The 22,925-nt window shown below is 43.7% G+C and overlaps 1 protein-coding gene across 1 annotated transcript in view; it reads right to left on the reverse strand.

Moving 5' to 3' along the window:
* The window catches only part of USP33 (ubiquitin specific peptidase 33), a 97,562-nt gene that overhangs the window by 62,942 nt on the left and 11,695 nt on the right, over window positions 1-22,925 (reverse strand). Inside the window, exons 2-4 of the mRNA XM_065409014.1 lie at window positions 19,602-19,733; window positions 16,062-16,115; window positions 12,836-12,898 (exon numbers count right to left, since the gene is read on the reverse strand). Of these exons, the coding sequence (XP_065265086.1) occupies window positions 12,836-12,898; window positions 16,062-16,115; window positions 19,602-19,682 (198 nt within the window). The 5' untranslated portion in view covers window positions 19,683-19,733. The remainder of the gene's footprint in view (window positions 1-12,835; window positions 12,899-16,061; window positions 16,116-19,601; window positions 19,734-22,925) is intronic.

The raw sequence follows: 22,925 nt of genomic DNA on the forward strand, positions 1-22,925 counted from the left end.
GGGATGTTGAAATGCCAATTGTTATTCTTGGGGACCCAGCCTACCCCTTAATGCCATGGCTCATGAAGCCATACACAGGCAGCCTGGACAGGAGTCAGGAGTTGTTCAACTACAGGCTGAGCAAGTGCAGAATGGTGGTAGAATGTGCATTTGGCCGTTTAAAAGGTCGCTGGCGATCCTTATTGACTCGCTCAGACCTCAGCCAAACCAATATCCCCATTGTTATTACTGCTTGCTGTGTGCTTCACAATCTCTGTGAGAGCAAGGGGGAGACCTTTATGGCAGGGTGGGAGGCTGAGGCAAATCGCCTGGCTGCTGATTACTCGCAGCCAGACACCAGGGCGATTAGAAGAGCACACGATGAAGCGCTGCGCATTAGGGAAGCTTTGAAAACCAGTTTCATGACTGGCCAGGCTACAGTGTGAAATTTATGTTTGTTTATCCTTCCTGAAAACCCGCCCCCTTTATTGACTCATTCTCTGTAAGGAACCCACCCTCCCCCTTCCCCCAGCTTGCTTTCAAAGGAAATAAAGTCACCATTGTTTAAAAATCATTTATTCTTTATGAATTGATTATAAAAAGAGGGAGAGAACCTGAGTGGGGTTTGGGAGGAGGATCAGCGGGAAGGAAAAGCCCAGTAAAAAAAGGTTAAGAAAATGGCAGCCTTTTGCTTGGGCTGTCCACTGGGGTGGAATGGGAGGGTGTACGGAGCCTCCCCCCCCGGGTTCTTACACATCTGGGTGGGGAGGCTATGGAAAATGGTGAGGAGGTAGGGGGGTTATACAGGGGCTGTAGCGGCACAGAACCTGAGTGGGGTTTGGGAGGAGGATCAGCGGGAAGGAAAAGCCCAGTAAAAAAAGGTTAAGAAAATGGCAGCCTTTTGCTTGGGCTGTCCACTGGGGTGGAATGGGAGGGTGTACGGAGCCTCCCCCCCCGGGTTCTTACACATCTGGGTGGGGAGGCTATGGAAAATGGTGAGGAGGTAGGGGGGTTATACAGGGGCTGTAGCGGCACAGAACCTGAGTGGGGTTTGGGAGGAGGATCAGCGGGAAGGAAAAGCCCAGTAAAAAAAGGTTAAGAAAATGGCAGCCTTTTGCTTGGGCTGTCCACTGGGGTGGAATGGGAGGGTGTACGGAGCCTCCCCCCCCGTGTTCTTACACATCTGGGTGGGGAGGCTATGGAAAATGGTGAGGAGGTAGGGGGGTTATACAGGGGCTGTAGCGGCACAGAACCTGAGTGGGGTTTGGGAGGAGGATCAGCGGGAAGGAAAAGCCCAGTAAAAAAAGGTTAAAAAAATGGCAGCCTTTTGCTTGGGCTGTCCACTGGGGTGGAATGGGAGGGTGTACGGAGCCTCCCCCCCCGTGTTCTTACACGTCTGGGTGTGGAGGCTATGGAACATGGTGAGGAGGTAGGGGGGTTATACAGGGGCTGTAGCGGCACTCGGTTCTCCAGCAGCCGTTCCTGAAGCTCCACCAGACGCCGGAGCATGTCTGTTTGCTCACGCAGCAGCCCCAGCGTTGCTTCCCGACTCCTCTGATCTTCCTGCCGCCACCTCTCATCTCGAGCGTCTCTCCTCTCCTCACGTTGGTCCCTTCTGTCCTCACGTTGGTCCCTCATGTCCTCACGTTGGTCCCTCATGTCCTCACGTTGGTCCCTCCTGTCCTCACGGTCACTGGCTTCTTTCCTATACTTGCAAACCGTCTCCTTCCACTCATTCAGATGAGCTCTTTCATTCCTGGTGGATTGCATGATTTCGGAAAACATCTCTTCTCTCGTTTTTTTTTTACGACGCCTTATCTGGGATAGCCTTCGGGAAGGAGGAGGGAGGCTTGAAACATTTGCACCTGCTGGAGGGAGTGAAAAAAGGAGAGAATTTTTTTAAAAGATACATTTTTCAGAACAATGCTTATACTCTTTCACGGTGTATACTATTCACATTACATAGCACATGTGATTTCTGTGCAAGGTCGCATTTTGCCTCTTAATATTGAGTGCCTGTGGCTTTGCTGCTAGAGATCACAGACGCAGGTCGGGGCAACAGAATTCACCTTGCATGCTGCCATGGTAAGCCACTGTCTTTAGGCTTCTGCGCCCTGCTTTCCCACATACCAAGCAAAGCCCGTTGTGCTGCAGTTTTCCTGTTAGCTTGTTTTCTGCTGCTGAAGGTTAACACCCCCCCCCCCCATCCAATTCTCTGGGATGAGTGCTTTATCCCTCCCCCCACCGCCTGGCTGGTATCAGGGAAGATCCCAGCAGGAACCAAACTAACACCCCCCCCCCCACCCGCCATGAATTCTCTGGGATGAGTGCTTTATCCCTCCCCCCACCGCGTGGCTGGTATCAGGGAAGATCCCTGCAGGAACCAAACTAACACCCCCCCCCCACCCGCCATGAATTCTCTGGGATGAGTGCTTTATCCCTCCCCCCACCGCGTGGCTGGTATCAGGGAACATCCCTGCAGGAACCAAACTAACACCCCCCCCCCCCACCCGCCATGAATTCTCTGGGATGAGTGCTTTCTCCCTCCCCCCACCGCGTGGCTGGTATCAGGGAAGATCCCTGCAGGAACCAAACTAACACCCCCCCCCCCACCCGCCATGAATTCTCTGGGATGAGTGCTTTATCCCTCCCCCCACCGCCTGGCTGGTATCAGGGAAGATCCCTGCTAGCAAAACGCGAAAAGCTCTGGGCCAATCCTCCCCCCCCCCCCTTGCACTTGGCTAAATGCAGGGAAGGATTTCTTTTCAGCCACAGGCAAACAGCCCAGTAGGAACGGCCACCTCAGTCCCCTTAATTAAATTCCCTTATTTCAACCAGGTTACCCTAAGCGATATCACTCTCCTGAGGATTACACAGCAAGATAAAGAACGGATGTTGCTTGAATGCCAGCAAACACCGGGACCATACGCTGCCAGGCTCTGTCAGGCAATGATACCAGATTACTTGCTACTAGCATGGCGTGGTCAAGTGTCCTACCATGGAGGACGGAATAAGGCTGCACTGCCCAGAAACCTTGTGGCAAGGCTTTTGGAGTACCTCCAGGAGAGCTTCATGGAGATGTCCCTGGAGGATTTCCGCTCCATCCCCAGACATGTTAACAGACTTTTCCAGTAGCTGTACTGGCTGCGAATGCATCCCAAGTGCTCAGGGCAAATTAATCATTAAAAATGCTTGCTTTTAAACCATGTTTTATATTTTAAAAGGTAAACTCACCTGAGGTCCCTTCCATGGGGTCATGGTCTTGGGTGCTGGCTTGGGAGGCTTGGGAGGGTACTTCAGTCAGGGTGAGAAACAGTTCCTGGCTGTTGGGGAGAACGGAGAGCTGGGTGCTCTCTGCCAGCTCGTCCTCCTCCTCCTCCTCTTCCCCTTCCGCGGAATCATCAGGTGTACCTGATGAGATTATCCCCAGCTCGGAATCCACAGTCAGAGGTGGGGTAGTGGTGGCGGCCCCCCCTAGAAATGCATTTAGCTCAGCGTAGAAGCGGCATGTCCGCGGCTCTGACCCGGAGCGACCGTTTGCCTCCTTTGCTTTTTGATAGGCTTGTCTGAGCTCCTTGACTTTCACGCGGCACTGATCTGTGTCCCTATTGTGGCCTCTCTCCATCATGCCCTTGGAAATTTTTTCATAAGTTTTGGCATTTCGTCTTTTCGAACGCAGTTCAGCTAGCACTGAATCCTCTCCCCATATAGAGATCAAATCCAGTACCTCCTGTACGGTCCATGCTGGTGCTCTTTTTCGATTATCAGCCTGCATGGTTACCTGTGCTGATGAGCTCTCTGTGGTCACCTGTGCTCTCCACGCTGTGCAAACAGGAAATGAAATTCAAATGTTCCCGGGTCTTTTCCTGTCCACCTGGCCAGTGCATGCGAGTTCAGATTGCTGGCCAGAGCGGTCACAATGGTGCACTGTGGGATAGCTCCTGGAGGCCAATAACATCGAATTGCGGCCACACTAACGCTAATTCGAATTGACAAATTCGATTTTGGCGCTACTCCGCTCGTCGGGGTGGAGTACAGAAATCGAATTAAAGGGCCCTTTAATTCGAATTAAATGGCTTCGTTGTGTGGACGGTTCCAGAGTTAATTCGAATTAAAGCCACTAAATCCGAATTAAAGGTGTAGTGTAGACCAGGCCCTAGACTTGCAGACTTTTGGATAACAAAGCTGCTAGAAACGGTGACATTTCCTACATTCATTTTCAGCAGAGTAACTGAAATAATTAAGTAGAACTTCCTTAATTATCAGGATTAGCCTTCACCTGCAGCTTCAGCTATCTAGAAGCCTACAATAAACTGCTACAAACCTCTACAGCAAGGGCTCAATATTCTCAAAAGTGGAGGAGTTAAAAATAATTATTTCTAGCACAGCCAAATGCAAGAGAGATAAAGCAAGGAAGCTAGTGAAAATGAGAGGGAGTGACAAACTGACAACAACCTTAATTGTTTCTCAAGCTAGAAAGGCCACTTCAGGGATTTTTTACTCCACATATCAAGTAACGAAGATCAGAAATGGCTATCTAGAATACTAGAGGGATGGATTAAATGGATAAAAAGAGCTTCAGTTAGATATGAGCTATTGTCCAGAAATTAAAGGAAACTGAACAAGAATGTGAGACATTGTTAGAAATGACAGCAGATAAATCTATCTTTTCCCTTTGTGCTACCTGAAAAACACAAACACTAATTTAGGGTTCAAGGAGGCAGCAATAAACTTCAGTACAATGCCAAGAGGTTTATAAATGTTTATAAGAAATGCAAGGTACCACCCACTCCACAAATGCCCTACAAGTAGCTCACACAATATATCATTTTACTTCAAAGTTGTAAAACTGATCTTTAATGCTAGTCATTAGCAAATCAGATTGTGATATAATCCTAATATAGTATCTCAATGTCTAAACACTAGCTATATTATAGTAACACACTAAGGCTAATTCCTGATTGATACGGTATCCTGCTGTGAACAGTAAAAAAGATCTGTACCCCATGATATAATTATTCTAATTAAAGATAAGCTGCAAGAAGTAAAAATAGGAGAGAATACTGAAGGGTGGGAAAGGAGAAAGAGGATGAGGGTAAGAGTAAGTTTCTTCCTAAACAATACTGAAAGCAGTATAGTTTTCGATATCTTTTGCTACAGAGCTTTTTGGGATTCTGATCTATGGAATTTAGATACTGGTGTTGTTAATGAAATCAAAGTTTTTAAACACTTGTGTACATCCATTCTCCAACATGTTGAAACACATTTATATAAGCCACCTCCCACCATTGTGCTATAAAGCAAAAAAATAAAGTATCACAAAAAGAAAACCTCTACTTGAAATTCAAACCAGTAAAAACAAAAGAGAAATTCAATACAAGGAGAAAGGGATGTTAAGATATTACATATAGGGCAAATAATGATAAAAAAAAAGTCCCAGAGGCCTTAGGCAAAAGTCTTAAGGTATTTAATGACAGGTTTCAGAGTAGCAGCCGTGTTAGTCTGTATCCGCAAAAAGAACAGGAGTACTTGTGGCACCTTAGAGACTAACAAATTTAATAGAAGCATAAAGAAATGATCTAAAATGATTGTCAGGGGCCACTGGATCCCCATCCAAGGGGCCACAAAGCTACAATCACCTGCCCACTTGAGATGTGATTCCTATGTGGTAAAACTCATGGAGGAGCCCTTGAGTATAGCCAGGGTCTATGCCATTTATGATTTTAATAATCAACAGTGCCAGGTTAAAGTCAACCTGACACTTGGTAGACAGCCAAGATCCACAACATGGGGTGGATGTAATATGAACACACCTGCTCCAATCAGTGAACAAATGTAGTATAGTCTGGACTAGCTGCATGCAGCTGAGTTACCCTGCAAAGAGAAATCTCAGTAATTGAGACTTGTGGTCACGAGGGCATTGTACTGCCTGTCATGGTAAAAAGACCAGACTCTTGTAATAACTGTAATGGGGATCCTTTGAAGCTGCTGGAAAAAAGAGACCCCTTGAAGTTCTCCTTAGCGCTCTAACCCGAGAACTAATTACTAGCACAGTATTATCACCTGGGGCAACGCCTTGGCCTAAGCCTTGGCCTGGATTCAGCAGTACTAGAACAAACTGCTGACTGACTAAACAATAGCAATGCATCTGTAATGGATTATCATGGAATAAATAGGGCTCAAGCCTGAACAACAAAGCATTTTTATACCAAGTTAGACATATAGCCCACATATGTTCATAGAAAGGGCACGTTAAAAGTAACATTCTTAACCTGACTACCTCTGAACAGAAAAGAGGAAGAAGGAAAATCTCACTAGGTTTAGAATTTCTGAACTGAAGTCTCACACTGATGCTAAAGCATCTACACTGTATTACGCAGACCCGAGTCAAACCAGCCTATCCCAGGCTTCCTAGTGCTCTCCCCAGCTGAAGCTGCTCTACACCCCTCTGTTCATGGTGCACTATGGGAAAACTGAACTGTCCACACTGCACCTTACAGGAAGTTGTTGCAGTCCAACGACACATCCTGTCAGGCCATCGTTTGGACATATTGACAGCATTTTCTCACCTACCGAAGGCAACTGTTGGAGCAGGATGACGACATTAAAGACATGGCGACTTTAACTGGCTGATGCTGTTTGTGACTCTCAGTATAGCTGCTGATGCCCCTATGTAAATCAGCGCTACTTGAGCAGCACCACAAGCACAGACTGGTGGGATCACATGGTCATGTGGACCTGGAATGACCACTAATGAGAACCTCCACAAGAAGAAAGCTACATTTCTGGAGCTTTGTAAGCAGCTTGCCCCAACTTTCCAGTGTCATGACACATGCAAGAGGATGGCCACAGAAGCAGGTTGCTATATCCACCTGTCTACTCCAGATTGATACAAGTCCATTGCTAATCAGTTTGGCATTGGAAAGACAACTGTGGATAAAGTGGCAGTGGAGGTTTCTGAGGCAATCAGGCATGTGATTTACAATAAGGTTGTGGGCTTAAACAATATCCCTGAATTACAGCTGGTTTTGAGAGAATGGGGTTTCCAAACTGTGCCAGAGTCATTGATGGGATTCATGTGCCCACAGTTGCCCTCAAGGGCACACGAGTACATAAACCACAAATGGTTCTACACTATTGTTATGGAGGTCCTTGTGGACCAGAGAGGCCTATTTATGGATGCCAACATGGGCTGCACTGGAAGAGTTCATGATGCCAGGGTTTCCTGCCAATCAGGAGTCTACCTTCATGGTCAGGCCGGGAAACAATGCTCACCAGACAACGCTGGCATAAATGGAGTAACTCTCCCCACTGTTATTCTAGGGAACCTCGCATACTACCTTTTGCCTTGGCTTATGAAACTGTATCCTGATCTCAGAGGCCCTGGCCAGAAGGTTTAATTACATTCTCAGTAAGTGTAGAATGGTGACTGAATGAGCATTTGGCAGATTGAAATCCCCCTGGCACCATTTATAGAACTGTTTAGATTCCAGTGTCATCAATGTTGCCTGCACTGTTGTGGCTTCCTGTGCCCTACATAATCTTTGTAAAGCCAAAGGTGAGCCATTTCCCCCTGAACGGACCTATGACGGAAATGGATTGCTGAACCAGAACACTCAGCCAGACAGTGTGCCTCATCATGCATTTATTATCCAAAATACACATTATCTGATGGGATGCAGTGATGGTAATAAACTCTCTTAATAAAATAAAAGCCTTCATTTGTGAACATGGCAGTATTACAAAAAAATATTAAAGCACTGTCAGGCAGGCCAGCTGTCATTATTCTATCAAAACAATAGCAATAAACCAACACCAGTTGTAAAACCAGTAATAAAACATAGTGCATAAAATAAACAGTTAACTGTGCAAATAGTGAAACTGGTGACAACAAACAAACGTCCTACTTTTCCGTGTCCTCTGCCCCCACCGCCAGTTCTCCTTTCCTTTTCTTGCACTTTCGGCACTTGGTGCCACTGCTCAGGGCAGAGGCCTGCAGGGGGCTATATTTGCCCTCTCCAGTAGTGTGAAGTCCCAGTTGCAGGAGTCACCCAACATAGAATTGTCCAAAACGTTTGTGGTCTGCAGCACATGGTATCATGGAGGGAACACAGGATGTCGTGCAGGAGCAGCAGGATTCTGTACTCTTCTGATCATTAGCGCAAGCAGCCTCTCAATAGGTCTTTCTGCTGAGCTCTATCTTTCTCCCTCAAGCAACGTTCTTGCTCCAAAAACCATATTGCCAGTCTCTCCTCATACACTACAATTCTGTCCTCATGCTCTTCAGCCTGTGCCTTTCCACTTGTCATGAATCCTTTTTCCTTTCATATTGCACCTGCTTGTTGGCCCTATCCAGAATATCCCATAAGTTTATCACAGAAACTCTTACACCGGTCTGTGACAGTTTGAAATCTCAGGCTCCTGCTGCAATGTGGCTTAGCTGGCGAGGTACACGGGCCTGCAGAGGCTGAAGGACCTGCATGTCCAACAGTACATTATCGTCTCAGTACTTCAAAAATGGTTCAGTGCATCCGCAAAGTGCCTGTAAAATCTCAAAGCCAAAAATTGACACTTCGATTATGCTGCTTCAGTATATTGTAAGAGGAATGCTTTGGTTCCCAGAAGCTCCATGGACACAACAGAGTTAGAGTGAAAAAGAGCACAAACAACGGTAAGTTAAAATTTACAAATACATTATGTTTAAAGCAATGGTTCTCAACCTATTTACCATTGTGGGCCACATATGCAGCACTCTATGGCCTGGTCTACACTACACAGTTAGGTCGATGAAAGGCAGCTTAAGTTGACCTAATTATGTCAGTGTCTACACTACAGCTGCGTCCCACCAATGTACGTACCCTACAGCACTGACATAACTCCACCTCCACGACAAGCATAAGGCTTACGTTGGTGTAGTTAGGGTGGTGCAGTGTCTGTGTAGACACCGTTACTTACATTGGCTGTTAGCTCTCTTGTCAATGTCAAGGCTCCAGGGGAGTCATGAAATTGACAAGAAATCTGGGCAGCTAGAGCCCAGCTGTCCCCCACTCCCTTGGAGAGCTGGGTGGCTGGCTCCTGCTCCCAGCTTGGGGCGCAAAAGCCAGCTTCCCACTCTACCCCCCACTAGAAATTTTGGCTGTCTTTCTCCATGTTGAAGCCATGAAATTGACAAGACTGACCGGCTCCCAGCAGGGAACCAAAAAGCCCCGGGCAGCTTCCCCGCAGCTCAGGGCAGGGAACAGGGAGCCAAGTGTGGGGGAGGAGGAGGCAGCATGCCAAGAGCCCAGGAGACTGTGGGGCAGCCAGGCCCCTAGCAGGGAGCTGCCACCAGAGCTGAGAGACCGGGCTCTCAGCTCCCCACACTGCTTCTCTTAGGTCAGCGGAAGCACTCCTGATGAGGACACACACCACTGACCCAAGGAGGGTAGTGTGGCTGTAAGTAGACCTAATACAGGTCTACTTAAGTTTTGAGCGTAGACATACCCTATGTGTTATGTGGGCCACATCCACACAATAATATATTACCTGTATGTCACATGGGCCACAGCTGTGTGCTGCTTGGGCTGCAAGTGGACCATGGGCCACAAGTTGAGAACCACTGGTTTAAAGATTGCAAACTATTGTAGGCTTTGGGGGGAGGGGTGGGCATGCAGATTACTACCTAAGCCTTCTCTATCCCTTTAGGCATTCCACATTTCTCTGGGACATAACAATCCTTTGAGTTTCCTGAATGGCAAAGTGAAATTTTATTCCAAGCTGCCAGTGGCAAGCCAGCCCGAGAGGTTTTCAAGCTATGACAATTGAGCAGCACATCTGGTAATGGAATGGGCAGGTGACCTTCAGAGGTGGGTACGGAAAATATGTCCTTCTCCAAAATGTGAATAGCTATTTGGAGTTCCTAGTATGGGAAAAGTTTGCAGCTATCAGCATCTGGGAGTGAGTCAAAATTCCTGGGGGAATCAACAAGATGCTGCACTAGCATCCACATGGATTACTGCCTCCCTACAGCTTCCAATAAAGCCTCCTCTGACTAAGTCTACTTATACAAACACACAATATAATGGACTTTCAAAGAACTACACAGCCATTCCCCCTTCTTCCTTAGCACATTTCTGTATACATACAGCCTCAGCTATATTTCAGACATTGATTTTTGTCATCCATGGACTATATTTCACCCTCCACCTTTACCGTTTACTGGAGCCTTGTTACACTGTGGTGTGACCATTTGTTCAGAATGGTATACGAAAAGGGAAGGGAATATACGATTTTTACTTTTAACACCCCAGCGCATCTTTGCAAGAATGTGCAAGTATCAAGTAAAAATGAAAGTGTGAATGCTTGTTTAACTGTTGTTTGTGCTTCCTGGTCTCCATTTTGAATTCCACATGATGATGGTAGTAGTGGGTTGATACCAAGGCACTGGCACGCATTCCACCATTAGTGGACGCATGCTGCTACCCGTAGCTAGTAATATATTTTGCTTTGGGTCCTAAACCAGAAATCCCTCCCATTCCTTTAACAACAAACAGCAGCAGCAAACATGGAGCGAGAAACTTACCAGGCTCTGGGGCTACTTCTGCCGATTCTGCAGCAGGCTGCTCCTCCCGGGGGTCATCAAACTGCCCCTCTGAGTATTGACTCAGGACATGCTACAGCTGCTCTGGTGGTAAAGCCTCCTCAGGAACTAGCGTGAGCACCAGAGCCATTTTGCTAGCCTGTTCCGGCTCCCTTCTGATTCAGGGTTCAGAAGGTCGCCATTCTGACTGATGGTGACCTACTGTTGGCTCCACACTCAGCACAGTACCCACCACCCCATCAAACGCCTTCTAAAAGAGGTAGGAGGATGGAATGTTCCCAGAGGTATGGCTCCCATCCCTCGCTTTACAATAGTTGCTCTTGAGCTGCTTAATCCACTCCCGTCACCGGTCCAGTCAATCCCCAACTCTGCCAGCTTTTTCGCTCTTTCCTGATATGCACAGACATTTCTTGCACTCTTACTGAACTCGAATGTTTTGGTCACCTCACACCAGGGATATACCAAATCTGGCTGATCTTGTGACTTCTAGTCAATGGCCACTGCAAATGCACAAGAAGGTTCACTCTGTTTGCAGTTCAGTGGTCAGAAAGGAAGGGTTAAATGGCAAGCAGCTGTGCTTGAACCAGGGGGTTGCTTCTGTTGCAACTACTTAATGTGTTTACACTATCCAAGATGGTTTGTGTAAAGTGGGGCAGTGTGTCCATATGCACAGAGCATCCCGTCTAACCATGCCTTACCTATCCCATAACTGAAGGCAAAGCCCCCTAGACCAGATTTTAAGCTTGGTAGGAGATGCACTGAAGCAGTACATCAATACGTATAGTTATACAAATGCACTTTATTATGATATACATTTTCCAAATGTTCAGATATTCTCTAAGAGTTTCCAAAGTTATACTGCAATGTATTGGAAGTCAGAAAGAGGAGGATGCACAATAAAGTGAATGGCCCTACACCAAAGTATATTTTCTCCAAAGATTCAAAGACTTACACAATCTTTCCAAAGGCCTTTCTGCTGTAGATTCAAGTCATGAGAGAAAAACATCCACAAGCCACAGAGGCTACATCTATAATCCAATAAAAAAATCTGTGGCACCAAGTCTCAGAGCCCAGGTCAGTTAGCTCAGGCTCATGGGGCTTGGACTCCAGGGCTGAAAATTGCAGTGTAGACATTTGGCCTGGAGCCTGGACTCTGAAAATCGCCCCCCACTGGGTCCCAGAGCCTGGGCTCCAGCCCAAGCTTGAACATCTACTCTGCAATTTTATAGCCCTGTGAATCCAAGTCAGCTGCCAAAGCCAGCTGCAGCCATGCTACAGGTCTTTTACTGCAGTGTAGACATACCCTTAGAGTGCAGACAGACAATTAACCCAAGCATCATACCTAGGAAGAAATAATCTATTTGAAGAAAAAAAAAAAAAAGACTACTGTTTATGTAATAATGTCTGAGAAGAGTAAAAGACAAAAACTTAGTAAAGCCTCCAAACACAAGTCAGACGGCAGAGTGCTGCTAGGAGTTGCAGGAATTATGAACAAGGTTCTGTGAGCTGAGCTGCACAATAGACCTGAATTATGGAGCAGGAATCCTGGACTACACGATAATGATTTTTCTACCCCTTCCCCACACTAGTACAAACTCTTCATTATTGATTACAACATTAAATTCAATGTATTTTATGCAGATTTGTATATTGCAAGCACAAAGATGCTTTCCAGAAATTGTCAAGGAGAAGCAGGATGTTGCACCAGGGAGACAAAATTCCTCCTCCCTTATTACACCTTGACAGTAATTAACTGTTCCACTGCACCCAGACCTACTGCCTGTCTCTACATCCAACAGTGACAAAGAATTTTTGTTAAAATGATCAGCAATGAAATAGTTAATCTAAAAGAGCATAATTAAACTGCAGTCTTAACTCCCAAGTGAGACGCATGGGGCATTTTATGTTGTGGAGCACAATTATGCAGTAAGTTTAAATAGATGAATAATTATGTAGCTGCATAATCATATTATAAACACATGGGCCCCCAAGGGCAAAAAGGCATTATCAACAAGCAAAGCTTCAACTCACGAAAAACTACCTGACTGCACTGGTCAAAAACAACAAGAATAGTCTTTAACTATACTTCCCTTCCTCCACCTCCTCCCCTAAGGAGTCAGGGGAGGGAAAAGCTGCTGTCCTAGAATAAAGGGCTTTTACCATTTGACGGCGAGACCCTAGATGACAAAAACTAGAATGAAACCGTATATTATATATAAATATATATATATATATATACACACACATATACACATATATACGTACACACACACCTACCTGAGAATGTATGGTACTGTGATCCACATGGGATTCACCGCAGCCAACATACGAACATCTATTCTGTCAAACAAAAATAAGAGAAATAATTATGGTGCAGTATACTCTGTTAATTCTTTTTAGTGAGTTGTCAAAACATACCTACAGAACAAAGTGATAAGGCTTCCAAATGCATTTTTAATTCAAGCTATTGTATATTTGCAGGATTCTGAAAAAAGCAAGGTATCATGCAAGGTAAGCACTGCAATAAATAATATAGTAAAGCAATGAGAATGCTGCAAGATTTTCCTCTGAACTTCCTTGATTTTGAGGGTGGGGTTAGACAATGTTTTTGATGTATGTCTTCTCTTCAGCTGATTTAACTTGATCTTTTTCTTATTTAAAAAACAAAGTGTCCAAGATATTCTGAAAAATCCATGAAATGTAAACATGCCACTATCAATTGTGTGTGTATTATTTGGGATCTTTAATTCAGAGTTTGCCTCTAATCTGTCAAAATTGTTAATATTCAATATGTCAATCATTTCAACATCAGTGCACATTTATATGCACATCAAGGCTATTGACCATCTGAACATTATTTTATAACCTACAGATTTATTACCCTTTAAGTATGTGCCATATTTGAGTTACAAAATGCAGTGTCTATTTACAATTCAATAATTCTATTATTACAGTTCTGCTCTAAGATGTATTTGCTGAGCTGGTATGCAAACTTGAAGCTGTCAGTATGATGCTAACCTCAAGACATTGCTATTAGTCCCTCATTTCCATGAGCACCAAACACAAGCACTTAAGTAATCTGTACATACTGTTTGTGTACATTAACACATATACACAGATGCTGCTCATACAAAGCGTTGGTACTTAAACGTCAAATAGCTCCTTTACGTTTGCATTAACTGCTTTCTAAAACTTTAATAGCATGCATTTATAGAAGATAACAATAGATACTGGTTAAGCAATGAGGCATAATGAAGTTTCTATCATGCTGGGATCTCACCATGTGCTGGGTGTTTGGCTAAGCACAAAGGGGAAGGCAAGGTGCCAAATCATCCAAGAAGAAGAGATATCACACCATGACACCTCCTTTGAAGTGTCTTATTCTGACTATAGTATCACCCTAAGGAAATATTGGTAGGAAATTAAAATAAATTATTCAATAAATGTCCAAGTGTTCCAGATTAAAGCGGATATAAATTCAAAACAGACAAAAAATGATTTTTGTTTAGCAAATGCCTCTCTTTTTGTTTAGCAAGTGTTCTCTCTCCCCTCCCCCCACCCCCTTTGGTTTTGTGACTTTTCCACCTGATATTCCCATCCTTTCCACTCCTTCCACTTTGGTTTCCCCTGCTAAAAGGTTTTTTTAGATGTAATTTGGTAGCTTAAAAAAATAGCTTAATGAGAAATTGTATAATACTTCAGCCAACATTCTCTCTTTTTGAGAGAAAGAACAGAAAAATCTGTTATTTTTCTTGCAACCAGGATTCTCTTGAAGAGGGGGGGCGTGGAAAGCAATTTTAGAAATATATACATACAGGCTGCTCCCTGTCACCTTTCAGCCCAGATTTGAGTGTTGACAAGAGATATGCATCTGAGCTCACTGAGTTGAAAAACCCTGCTGAGGCAGATCTGCACACCTGCAGCACCTCCAGTGACATTTTACAGCTGATTCAGCTGCACTTCCCCTCTTGTATCACAGAGATGCACCTTAATCAGAAGCAACATTCTCTCCATTCATTTTTTTAAAACATCTGGAAGCCCCCTTCATGCCAAAAGCTGGGAGGGTGAAGCAGCAATATATCTTAATGCTGGAGGTAAGGTGGTTAAGTTATTTTAAGAGGGAGAGGGAAAAGAGGTAAGTAGGTAAGGACAAAGCCTGAAGAAAGAATACTTTTTAAATGTTTGTATAGGATTTTTAAATGTTTGAATAAATGTTTATTTTACTTGTTTTGCTTGGTGATAATGAAGCGACACTAGGTCAGGGATTCTCACAAAAAAAATGTTGGTGGCCTCAGAGTGCAGCCACCATCTGTTGCTAGTGGCCACTCTGACAATTTTTCCTAAAATACTTAATTAACTTTAGGAAAAACAAATAAATATGCACATATACATGTCCACATCATTGTAATTTATGTAGGATTTTTTTTCCAGACTCAATAAAAAAAATCATTAACAGTTGTCTCTATTCTCTACTGGGCCTAACAGAATAGAAACATAACTAAGGTGCTTTGTACGTTCTTGTCTTTTTTCTTATGTCTTTTGATTTTTGGTTGCTTTTTTTGTTTTGTTTTGTTTTTTTTGTTAAGATGTGCTAGTTACTAAGTTTGCTGTGAAAAGTGATATTAAACATACAAATATCACTTTTCACAGCAGACTTACTCAGCCCCGGCAAGCTTTGAGACAAATTAAGCCCTGGATGGGGAGGTGGATATGGAGGTAGTGGGGGCCAAAGGCACTGGAGGGGGGAGTGATCTTGGGGCCAGAGCTTGCCAACGTATGGCCCGGGAACAAAGCCTGAAACCCAGTGGCTGGAGCCTTCCACCCGCCACCCAAGGGCTGAAGCCTGACCCCGCCAGCCCTGGGAAAGTGGGGAACTCACTATCTGCCTGCTCCTCCAGCTCTTGTGTCTCCAGAGGTGGGCAGGGTCCAACCACTGCTGGCTTTTCCCTCCCCCCATCACCGCCCAGGAGGTTGTGGCCACAAGAAAAGTCCCTGGTGGCCACATGCAGACACAGTGGCTGCATTTGAGAAACACTGCACCAGGTAATGCTGTGCTCTGACAAGTCAGAATTTATTGTAAATACCAATAGTATTTCCACTCTTTGTAAAGCAACTCAAGAAATGTAATTTGTTGTGATGCATTAAGACCTTCCTAGGACTACTGACCAGGCAGAACATAGGATTTCCTAAAACTATTTTATAATTTACCTCACTGACAAATAACCCTGGAAAGGCCAGTGAACAGACAGCAAAATTTCATTTTTAAACTCATGATCATTTTCAGTTACAAAATGTAAGTGTGTCTGAATCTTGGTTACAAAGCAAATCACTTTGAGGCTAAAAGCATGTATGGTAAGCATTGATATAAAGCAATGTTTAGAGTTAAATTTTAAGCCCCTCAGAATAGCTGTTTGTGCAGGAATTGCTGCAAACCTTTACATACAGCTTCACTAGAGGAGTACCCAGATCTATCACACATATCCCCTGCAGTAGATCAGCTTACCTCTAAGCATGCCCAAAGGTTTGGTCCTCTAACTTTGCAGTCCTGACAAGTGCCCTGTTAATAAAATATAGATAAGGAATTATTTTACTAATCCAGTTTCCAGGGATTGGTTCTTAGCCCAATGCTATTTAACATTTTTATCAATGACCTGGAAGAAAACAAAGTCATCATCACTGATAAAAGTTTGCAGATGACACAAACATTGGGGGAATGGTAAATAATGAAGAGGATGTGTCACTGACGCAGAGCAATCTGGATAGCTTGGTAAACTGGGTGAAAACAATATGAGTTTTAATATGGTTAAATGTAAATGTATACCTCTAGGAACAAAGAATGTAGGCCATACTTACAGGACGGGGGACTCTACCTTGGGAAGCAGTGACTTTTGAAAAAGATTTAGGGGTCATGTTGGATAATCAGCTGAACATGAGCTCCCAGTGGGATGCTGTAGCCAAAAGAGCTAATGAGATCCTGAACGCATAAAAAGGGGACTCTAGAGTAGCAGTAAAGAGGTTTTTTTACCTCTGTATTTGGCACTGGTGCGACCACTGCTGGAATACTGTGTCCAGCCAGTTCTGGTGAACACAATTTAAGAAGAATGTTGATAAATTGGAGAGGGTTCAGAGAAGGCCCAGGAAAATGATTAACTAAAGCAATGGTTCTCAACCTTTCCAGACTACTATACCCCTTTCAGGAGTCTGATTTGTCTTGCGTACACCAAGTTTCACCTCACTTAAAAACTACTTGCTTACAGAATCAGACGTAAAAATACAAGAGTATCACAGCACACTATTACCGAAAAATAGATTACTTTCTCATTTTTACCATATAATTATAAAATCAATTGGAATATAAATATTGAAGTTACATTTCAGTGTGATACTTGAGCCTGTTTTTCACTTGTGAGCTTTGTCTGAAGCTGGAGCCCCAGGCAGTGGGTGGGGCGGACGCCCAAGCCCTGCTGCCCGGAGCTGAAGCACTATAATTTAGCTTTACAGGGCGCCCTGTGGCAAGTGGTTCCAGGCAATGGCCCTGCTTGCCACCCCTAGTATCAGCACTGCACTTGCAATCTCCCTAAACCTATCCTGAGACACCCCCCCTCCCCCCCCCGGGGGTCACAACTGTCAGGTTGAGAAACACTGATCTAGATTGAGTACTCCCTGGAAAACCTGTGCATACCCCCAGGGGTATGTGTACCCCTGGTTGAGAACCAGTGAACTGAAGGATTAGAAAATATGCCTTATGACTGAGCTCCTTGAATCTCTCTCATTAGCTTAACAAAGAAAAGATTACGGGGTGACTTGATTACAGTCTGTATCAGAGGTGGGCAAACTACGACCCGCAGGCCACATGCAGCCCGCGGGACCGTCCTGCCTGGCCCTTGAGCTCCCGGCAGGGGAAGCTAGCCCCCAGCCCCTCCCCTGCTGCCCCTCTTCCCCCGCAGCTACGCCACTGTGTGGGCAGCGCAGCTTGCGCCTGCCTACCTCCCAGGCTTTCCAATAAGCCAGTCCTGCCACTCTGAGCAGCATAGTAAGGGGGTGGGGAGCAGGGGAGTTGGATGAGAGGCAGTCAGGGAACAGGGAGCAGTTGGATGAGGTGGAGGTTCTGGTGGGGGCGGTCAGGGGATGGGGAGCGGGTTGGTTGGATAGGCGTGGGAGTCCCGGGGGGGTGGTTAGGGGCGGGGGGTCCCGGGAGGTGGCAGTCAGGGGACAAGGAGCGGGGGGGAGGGGGGTGTTGGATGGGTCGGAAGTTCTGAGAGGGGCAGTCAGGGAGCGGGAAGTGGGAGGGAGGGCGGATAGGGGGCGGGGGCCAGGCTGTTTAGGGAGGCACAGCCTTCCCTACCCGGCCCTCCATACAGTTTTGTAACCTCGATGTGGCCCTCGGGCCAAAAAGTTTGCCCACCCCTGGTCTATATGTACCTTCGCGGGAACAAATATTTAATAATGGGTTCTTCAGTTTAGCAGAGAAAGGTCTAACATGATCCAATGGCTGGAAGTTCAAGCTAGGTAAATTCAGACTGGAAATGAGGTGTACATTTTTAACAGTGTGAGTAATGAACCACTGGAACAATTTAATAAGATCATGGTGGATTCTCCATCATTGACAATTTTTAAATCAAGATTGGATGTTTTTCTAAAAGATCTGCTCTAGGAATTATTTTGGGGGAAGTTCTGTGGTCTGTGTTGGACAGGATGTCAGACTTGATGATCACAATGGTCCCTTCTTCCCTTGGAATCTATGAAAACCAATGCAATAGCATGGCCCAAGAAAACAAGACTCCAGTGCAAAACAACACGAAGTAACTGGTACTGCAATGAAGACTTTAAATACTCAGTAGCTTATCACCAGATGAATTTACAATTTCTGTAATCTAGTCTTAGTTTAAAATCAAGAATTTTGTTGATGCCATTCAGTTTTTGTTCCACTTCTATTATCTTATTAGAATGTGCCAAAACTCTCTAAATTTCTTAAGTGTTCTAGAATAGAAGGGAATAGACATCAAGAGAAAAGTCTGCTATACAGGACAATGTGATATTTCACTTGTTATTTGGGGCTTAAAAAGGAACCTAAGTGTAAAGTTTAAGTACATATACCATCTCATTTTAAGCTTTCAAGGTCACACTAACAGACACTGGTGATCATTTTAAAACCAACCATTCTGGGGCTTGTCTTTCCTTTAATACAGAAGCATGAAATTTTTTAATCTCAAAATAAACAGCATACAAAAATATGTAGTAGCACAGGAGTGCCATATTTCTGAACAGAGAAACAAGAACCCAACTGTTGCATTTTCAGTTTAAGAAAATATACATAAAGCAGAAGAAGTTGGAGTCTTTCTCCACCTCAGAGCCACTATAGTTATGAATTATTAAAAATTTCAGCTGCCATATTTAAAGAGGTAGGAAGCAAAGGTTAGATAGAGCAGAGGTTCTCAAACTGTGGTCCTTGGACCAAGGAGCATGTGGTGGTCCAGTGAGAGTTGGCTGGTCACAGGATGCTAGCTTCTTCTCCTTATTTTCTCTGATAATAGCATTAAAAGTCAGCTAAAATACAATAAATTCTTTCTTCATGTTACTTTTCCACCTTAGCGATTGTAGTTGCTACAGGGACGTTACCGGATTGCAAATGAAAAGGGAAGCGGTCTGTACAATCACAAATAGGAGCCAGCCCACAAAAATCTATCTTAAAATATAGTCCATACTATGAAAGAGGTAAAGAACCCTTGAGACAGGCTAGCTGGTACTGCTGGTATATAATTATTCATCTTTAAATGTAATGTATGAAATAACTAGTTTTACTGCTTAATCAGCTCCATTCTTCTTGTTTCTTTTGTTTAACAGTAGAACTCAGATCGTGTACACTGCAATTTACAGTGTAAATGGTAAGATTTTAACCTAAATATTTTGTCCATGATAACATTTACCACTTAAATGTGTTGCACAAACAGTAATTTGTCGATCCATTAGCAACAAGCCTTGCAGCTAAAATACACAACTGGTTTTACTCCAGCAGGGAACCAACTAAAGAACTGAAACTCACATGAGATTTCTGTATCAATTCTTCCTTTGTTATTTCGCCAACCGATTCCAAGTGTGGGCAATCACTGCTGAGAGCTGACATTTTAATAACAGTAGTTTTCTAGCTCTTGTAGCTTTTAAGATGAGGCAATATCTACAAGACAAGAATAAAAAAAATTAAGTATAACCTGAAGAAATTTTATTCTTGTAAGCAGTAATATTAGACATTTGACAGAGCTGCTGTATACATTTAACCTTATAATATAAAACCAGGACAATCCCATTATCTGTTCAATTAAATAAAAGTACACTTGGAAAATGCACACACTGCATTTTAAAATGAATGCAAATAACTGTTTATTGAAAGTAAAAGAATCTAGCAAATAAAATTAAATACAGCTGAACCTGCTAAATTGCAAGCCTGCACTAAAATGGATTTTTGTATTTGTAACTTACTGAGACATAGACCTATGAAATCCTGCTACCGTGCAAGCAACAGGGCCAAGGTAGGTGAAGTCATGTTCCCCCACACTGAACAATGAGGGAGAACCTAATCACTAGGGCCCTACCAAATTTGTGAAATTGACCGTGATCATAGGATTTTAAAAATTGTAAGTTTCATGATTTCAGCTATTTAAATCTGAAATTTCATGGTGTTGTAATTGTAGGGATCCAGACCCAAAAAGGAGTTGGAGGATGGTCGCAAGGTATTATAGAGGGGGTTGTGATACTGCTACCCTTACTTCTGCACTGCTGCTGGCAATGGCGCTGCTTTCAGTGTGAAATCTGTATAATATAGGGTAAAAGCACACACAAAAAACCACAGATTTCACAGGGGGAAAACCAGATTTCACAGTCCACGACTCCCTTGTTGAAGGAGAAAGAAGCGGACATAGGGAACTTTATCCTGGTCTCATTTATTTACAGTGACATATACTCCTGAGCAGGCATATTAGATGTCAAAAGGAAAACGTCACATGTAGTACAGAACTCTTTCCTTCAGTTCTTTGCCAGACTTCCACTTTCTCTGATGCAAGGCTGGTTTAATGCCAAAAATCTTTTGTTAGAAGCATACCTACGTTGTCTCAGACTTGGTCACTTGGTCAGATGTCAGTTAAAACCACTATTTGGTGGTTGCACAAATATATCTGATTGTTTTGCAATACAAAGGAAAAAACTCAACTAGTTATATTCCCTCAAACGCAAGGTATGTATGATTCAGTGGTTCTCCATCTTTCCAGACTACTGTACCCCTTTCAGGAATCTAATTTGTCTTACATACGCCAAGTTTCACCTCACTTAAAACTACTTGCTTACAAAATCAAACATAAAAATACAAAAGTATCACAGCACGCTATTACTGGAAAATTGCTTACTTTCTCATTTTACCATATAATTACAAAATAAATTGAATGGAATATAAATATTGTACTTGCATTTCAGTATATAGAGCAGTATAAACAAGTCATTTTCTGTATGCAATTTTAGTTTGTACTGACTTCGCTAATGCTTTTTATGTAGCTTGTTGTAAAACTAAGCAAATATCTAGATGAGCTGATGTACTCCCCTAGAAGACTGCTGCATACCCTAGGGATACGCGAACCTCTGGTTGAGAACCACTGGTCTATAGCCTGTGCAATCTGACAGCCTTTACTATGCTCACCCAAGAACTTTCTCTTGATCCACACTGCTCAAACAGCTACCATCTTATTCTCTCCTCTGATTTATCACCAAAATTTGGAACATACCATGTAGATTTCCTCTCCTCCAACTCTTTCAATAACCCCTTCCAGAATGAATCACCTATACCAAGTTCCCAAACTAAATCATACTAATGAGTTCACAGATGCACTTCTCTATTCTTTGTATTCTTGATAGGTCTGCTGCCTTCATCATCTTTTATCACACTCTACTCCATTTTTTCTCTCTTCTATTGGCTTTTGCAGCTCTATGTTACTTTGGTTCTTCAACTACACAGAATAATAGGACTGGAAGGGACCTTGAGAGGTTATCTAGTCCAGACCCGTGCACTCCTGGCAGGACTAAGTATTACCTAGACCATTCCTGACAAGTGTTTGTCTAACCTGCTCTTAAAAATCTCCAATGATGGAGATTTCACAACCTCCCTAGGCAATTTATTCCAGGGCTTAACCACCCTGACAGTTAGGAAGTTTTTCCTAATGTCCAACCTAAACCTCCCTTGCTGCAATTTAAGCCCATTGCTTCTTGTTCTATCCTCAGAGGTCAAGTACAACAATTTTTCTCCCTCTTCCTTGTAACAACCTTTTACATACTTGAAAACTGTTATGTCCCCTCTCGGTCTTCTCTTTTCCAGACTCAACAAACCCAATTTTTTCAATCTTCCCTCAAAGGGCATGTTTTCTAGACCTTTAATCATTTTTGTTCCTCTTCTCTGGACTTTCTCCAATTTGTCCACATCCTTCCTGAAATGTGGTGCCCAGAACTGGACATAATGCTCCAGTTGAGGCCTAATCAGCATGGAGTAGGGTGGGAGAATTATTTCTGTCTTGCTTACAACACTCCTGCTAATAAATCCCAGAATCACGTTCGCTTTTTTTGCAACAGTGTTACACCATTGACTCATATTTAGCTTGTGGTCCACTATGACCCCCAGATCCTTTTCCACACTACTCCTTCCTAGGCAGTCATTTCCCATTTTGTATGAGTGCAACTGATTGTTCCTTGCTAAGTGGAGTACCATGCATTTGTCCTTATTGAATTTCATCCTATTTACTTCAGACCATTTCTCCAGTTTGTCCAGATCATTTTGAATTATAATCCTATCCTCCAAAGCACTTGCAACCCCTTCCAGATTGGTATCGTCCGCAAACTTTATAAGTGTACTCTCTACGCCATTATTGAAATCATTGATTAAGATATTGAATAGAACTGAACCCAGAACTGATCCCTGCGGGGCCCCACTCATTATGCACTTCCAGATGCTTCCCAAACTCTGGGAATGGTTTTCCAACCAGTTTTGCACCCACGGTATAGTAGCTCCATCTAGGTTGCATTTCCCTAGTTTCTTTATGAGAAGGTCATGTGAGACAGTATCAAAAGCTTTACTAAAGTCAAGATATACTACGTCTACTGCTTCCCCTCATCCACAAGGCTTGTTACCCTGACAAAGTAAGCTATCAGGTTGGTTTGACATGATCTGTTCTTGACAAATCCATGCTGACTGTTACTTATCACCTTATTATCGTCTAGATGTTTGCAAATTGATTGCTTAATTATTTGCTCCATTATCTTTCCAGGTACAGAAGTTAAGCTGACTGAGCTGTAATTCCCCAGGTTGTCCTTATTTCCCTTTTGATAGATGGGC

This window comes from Emys orbicularis, chromosome 8, assembly GCF_028017835.1.
Source record: "Emys orbicularis isolate rEmyOrb1 chromosome 8, rEmyOrb1.hap1, whole genome shotgun sequence".
Taxonomy (NCBI): Eukaryota; Metazoa; Chordata; order Testudines; family Emydidae; genus Emys; species Emys orbicularis.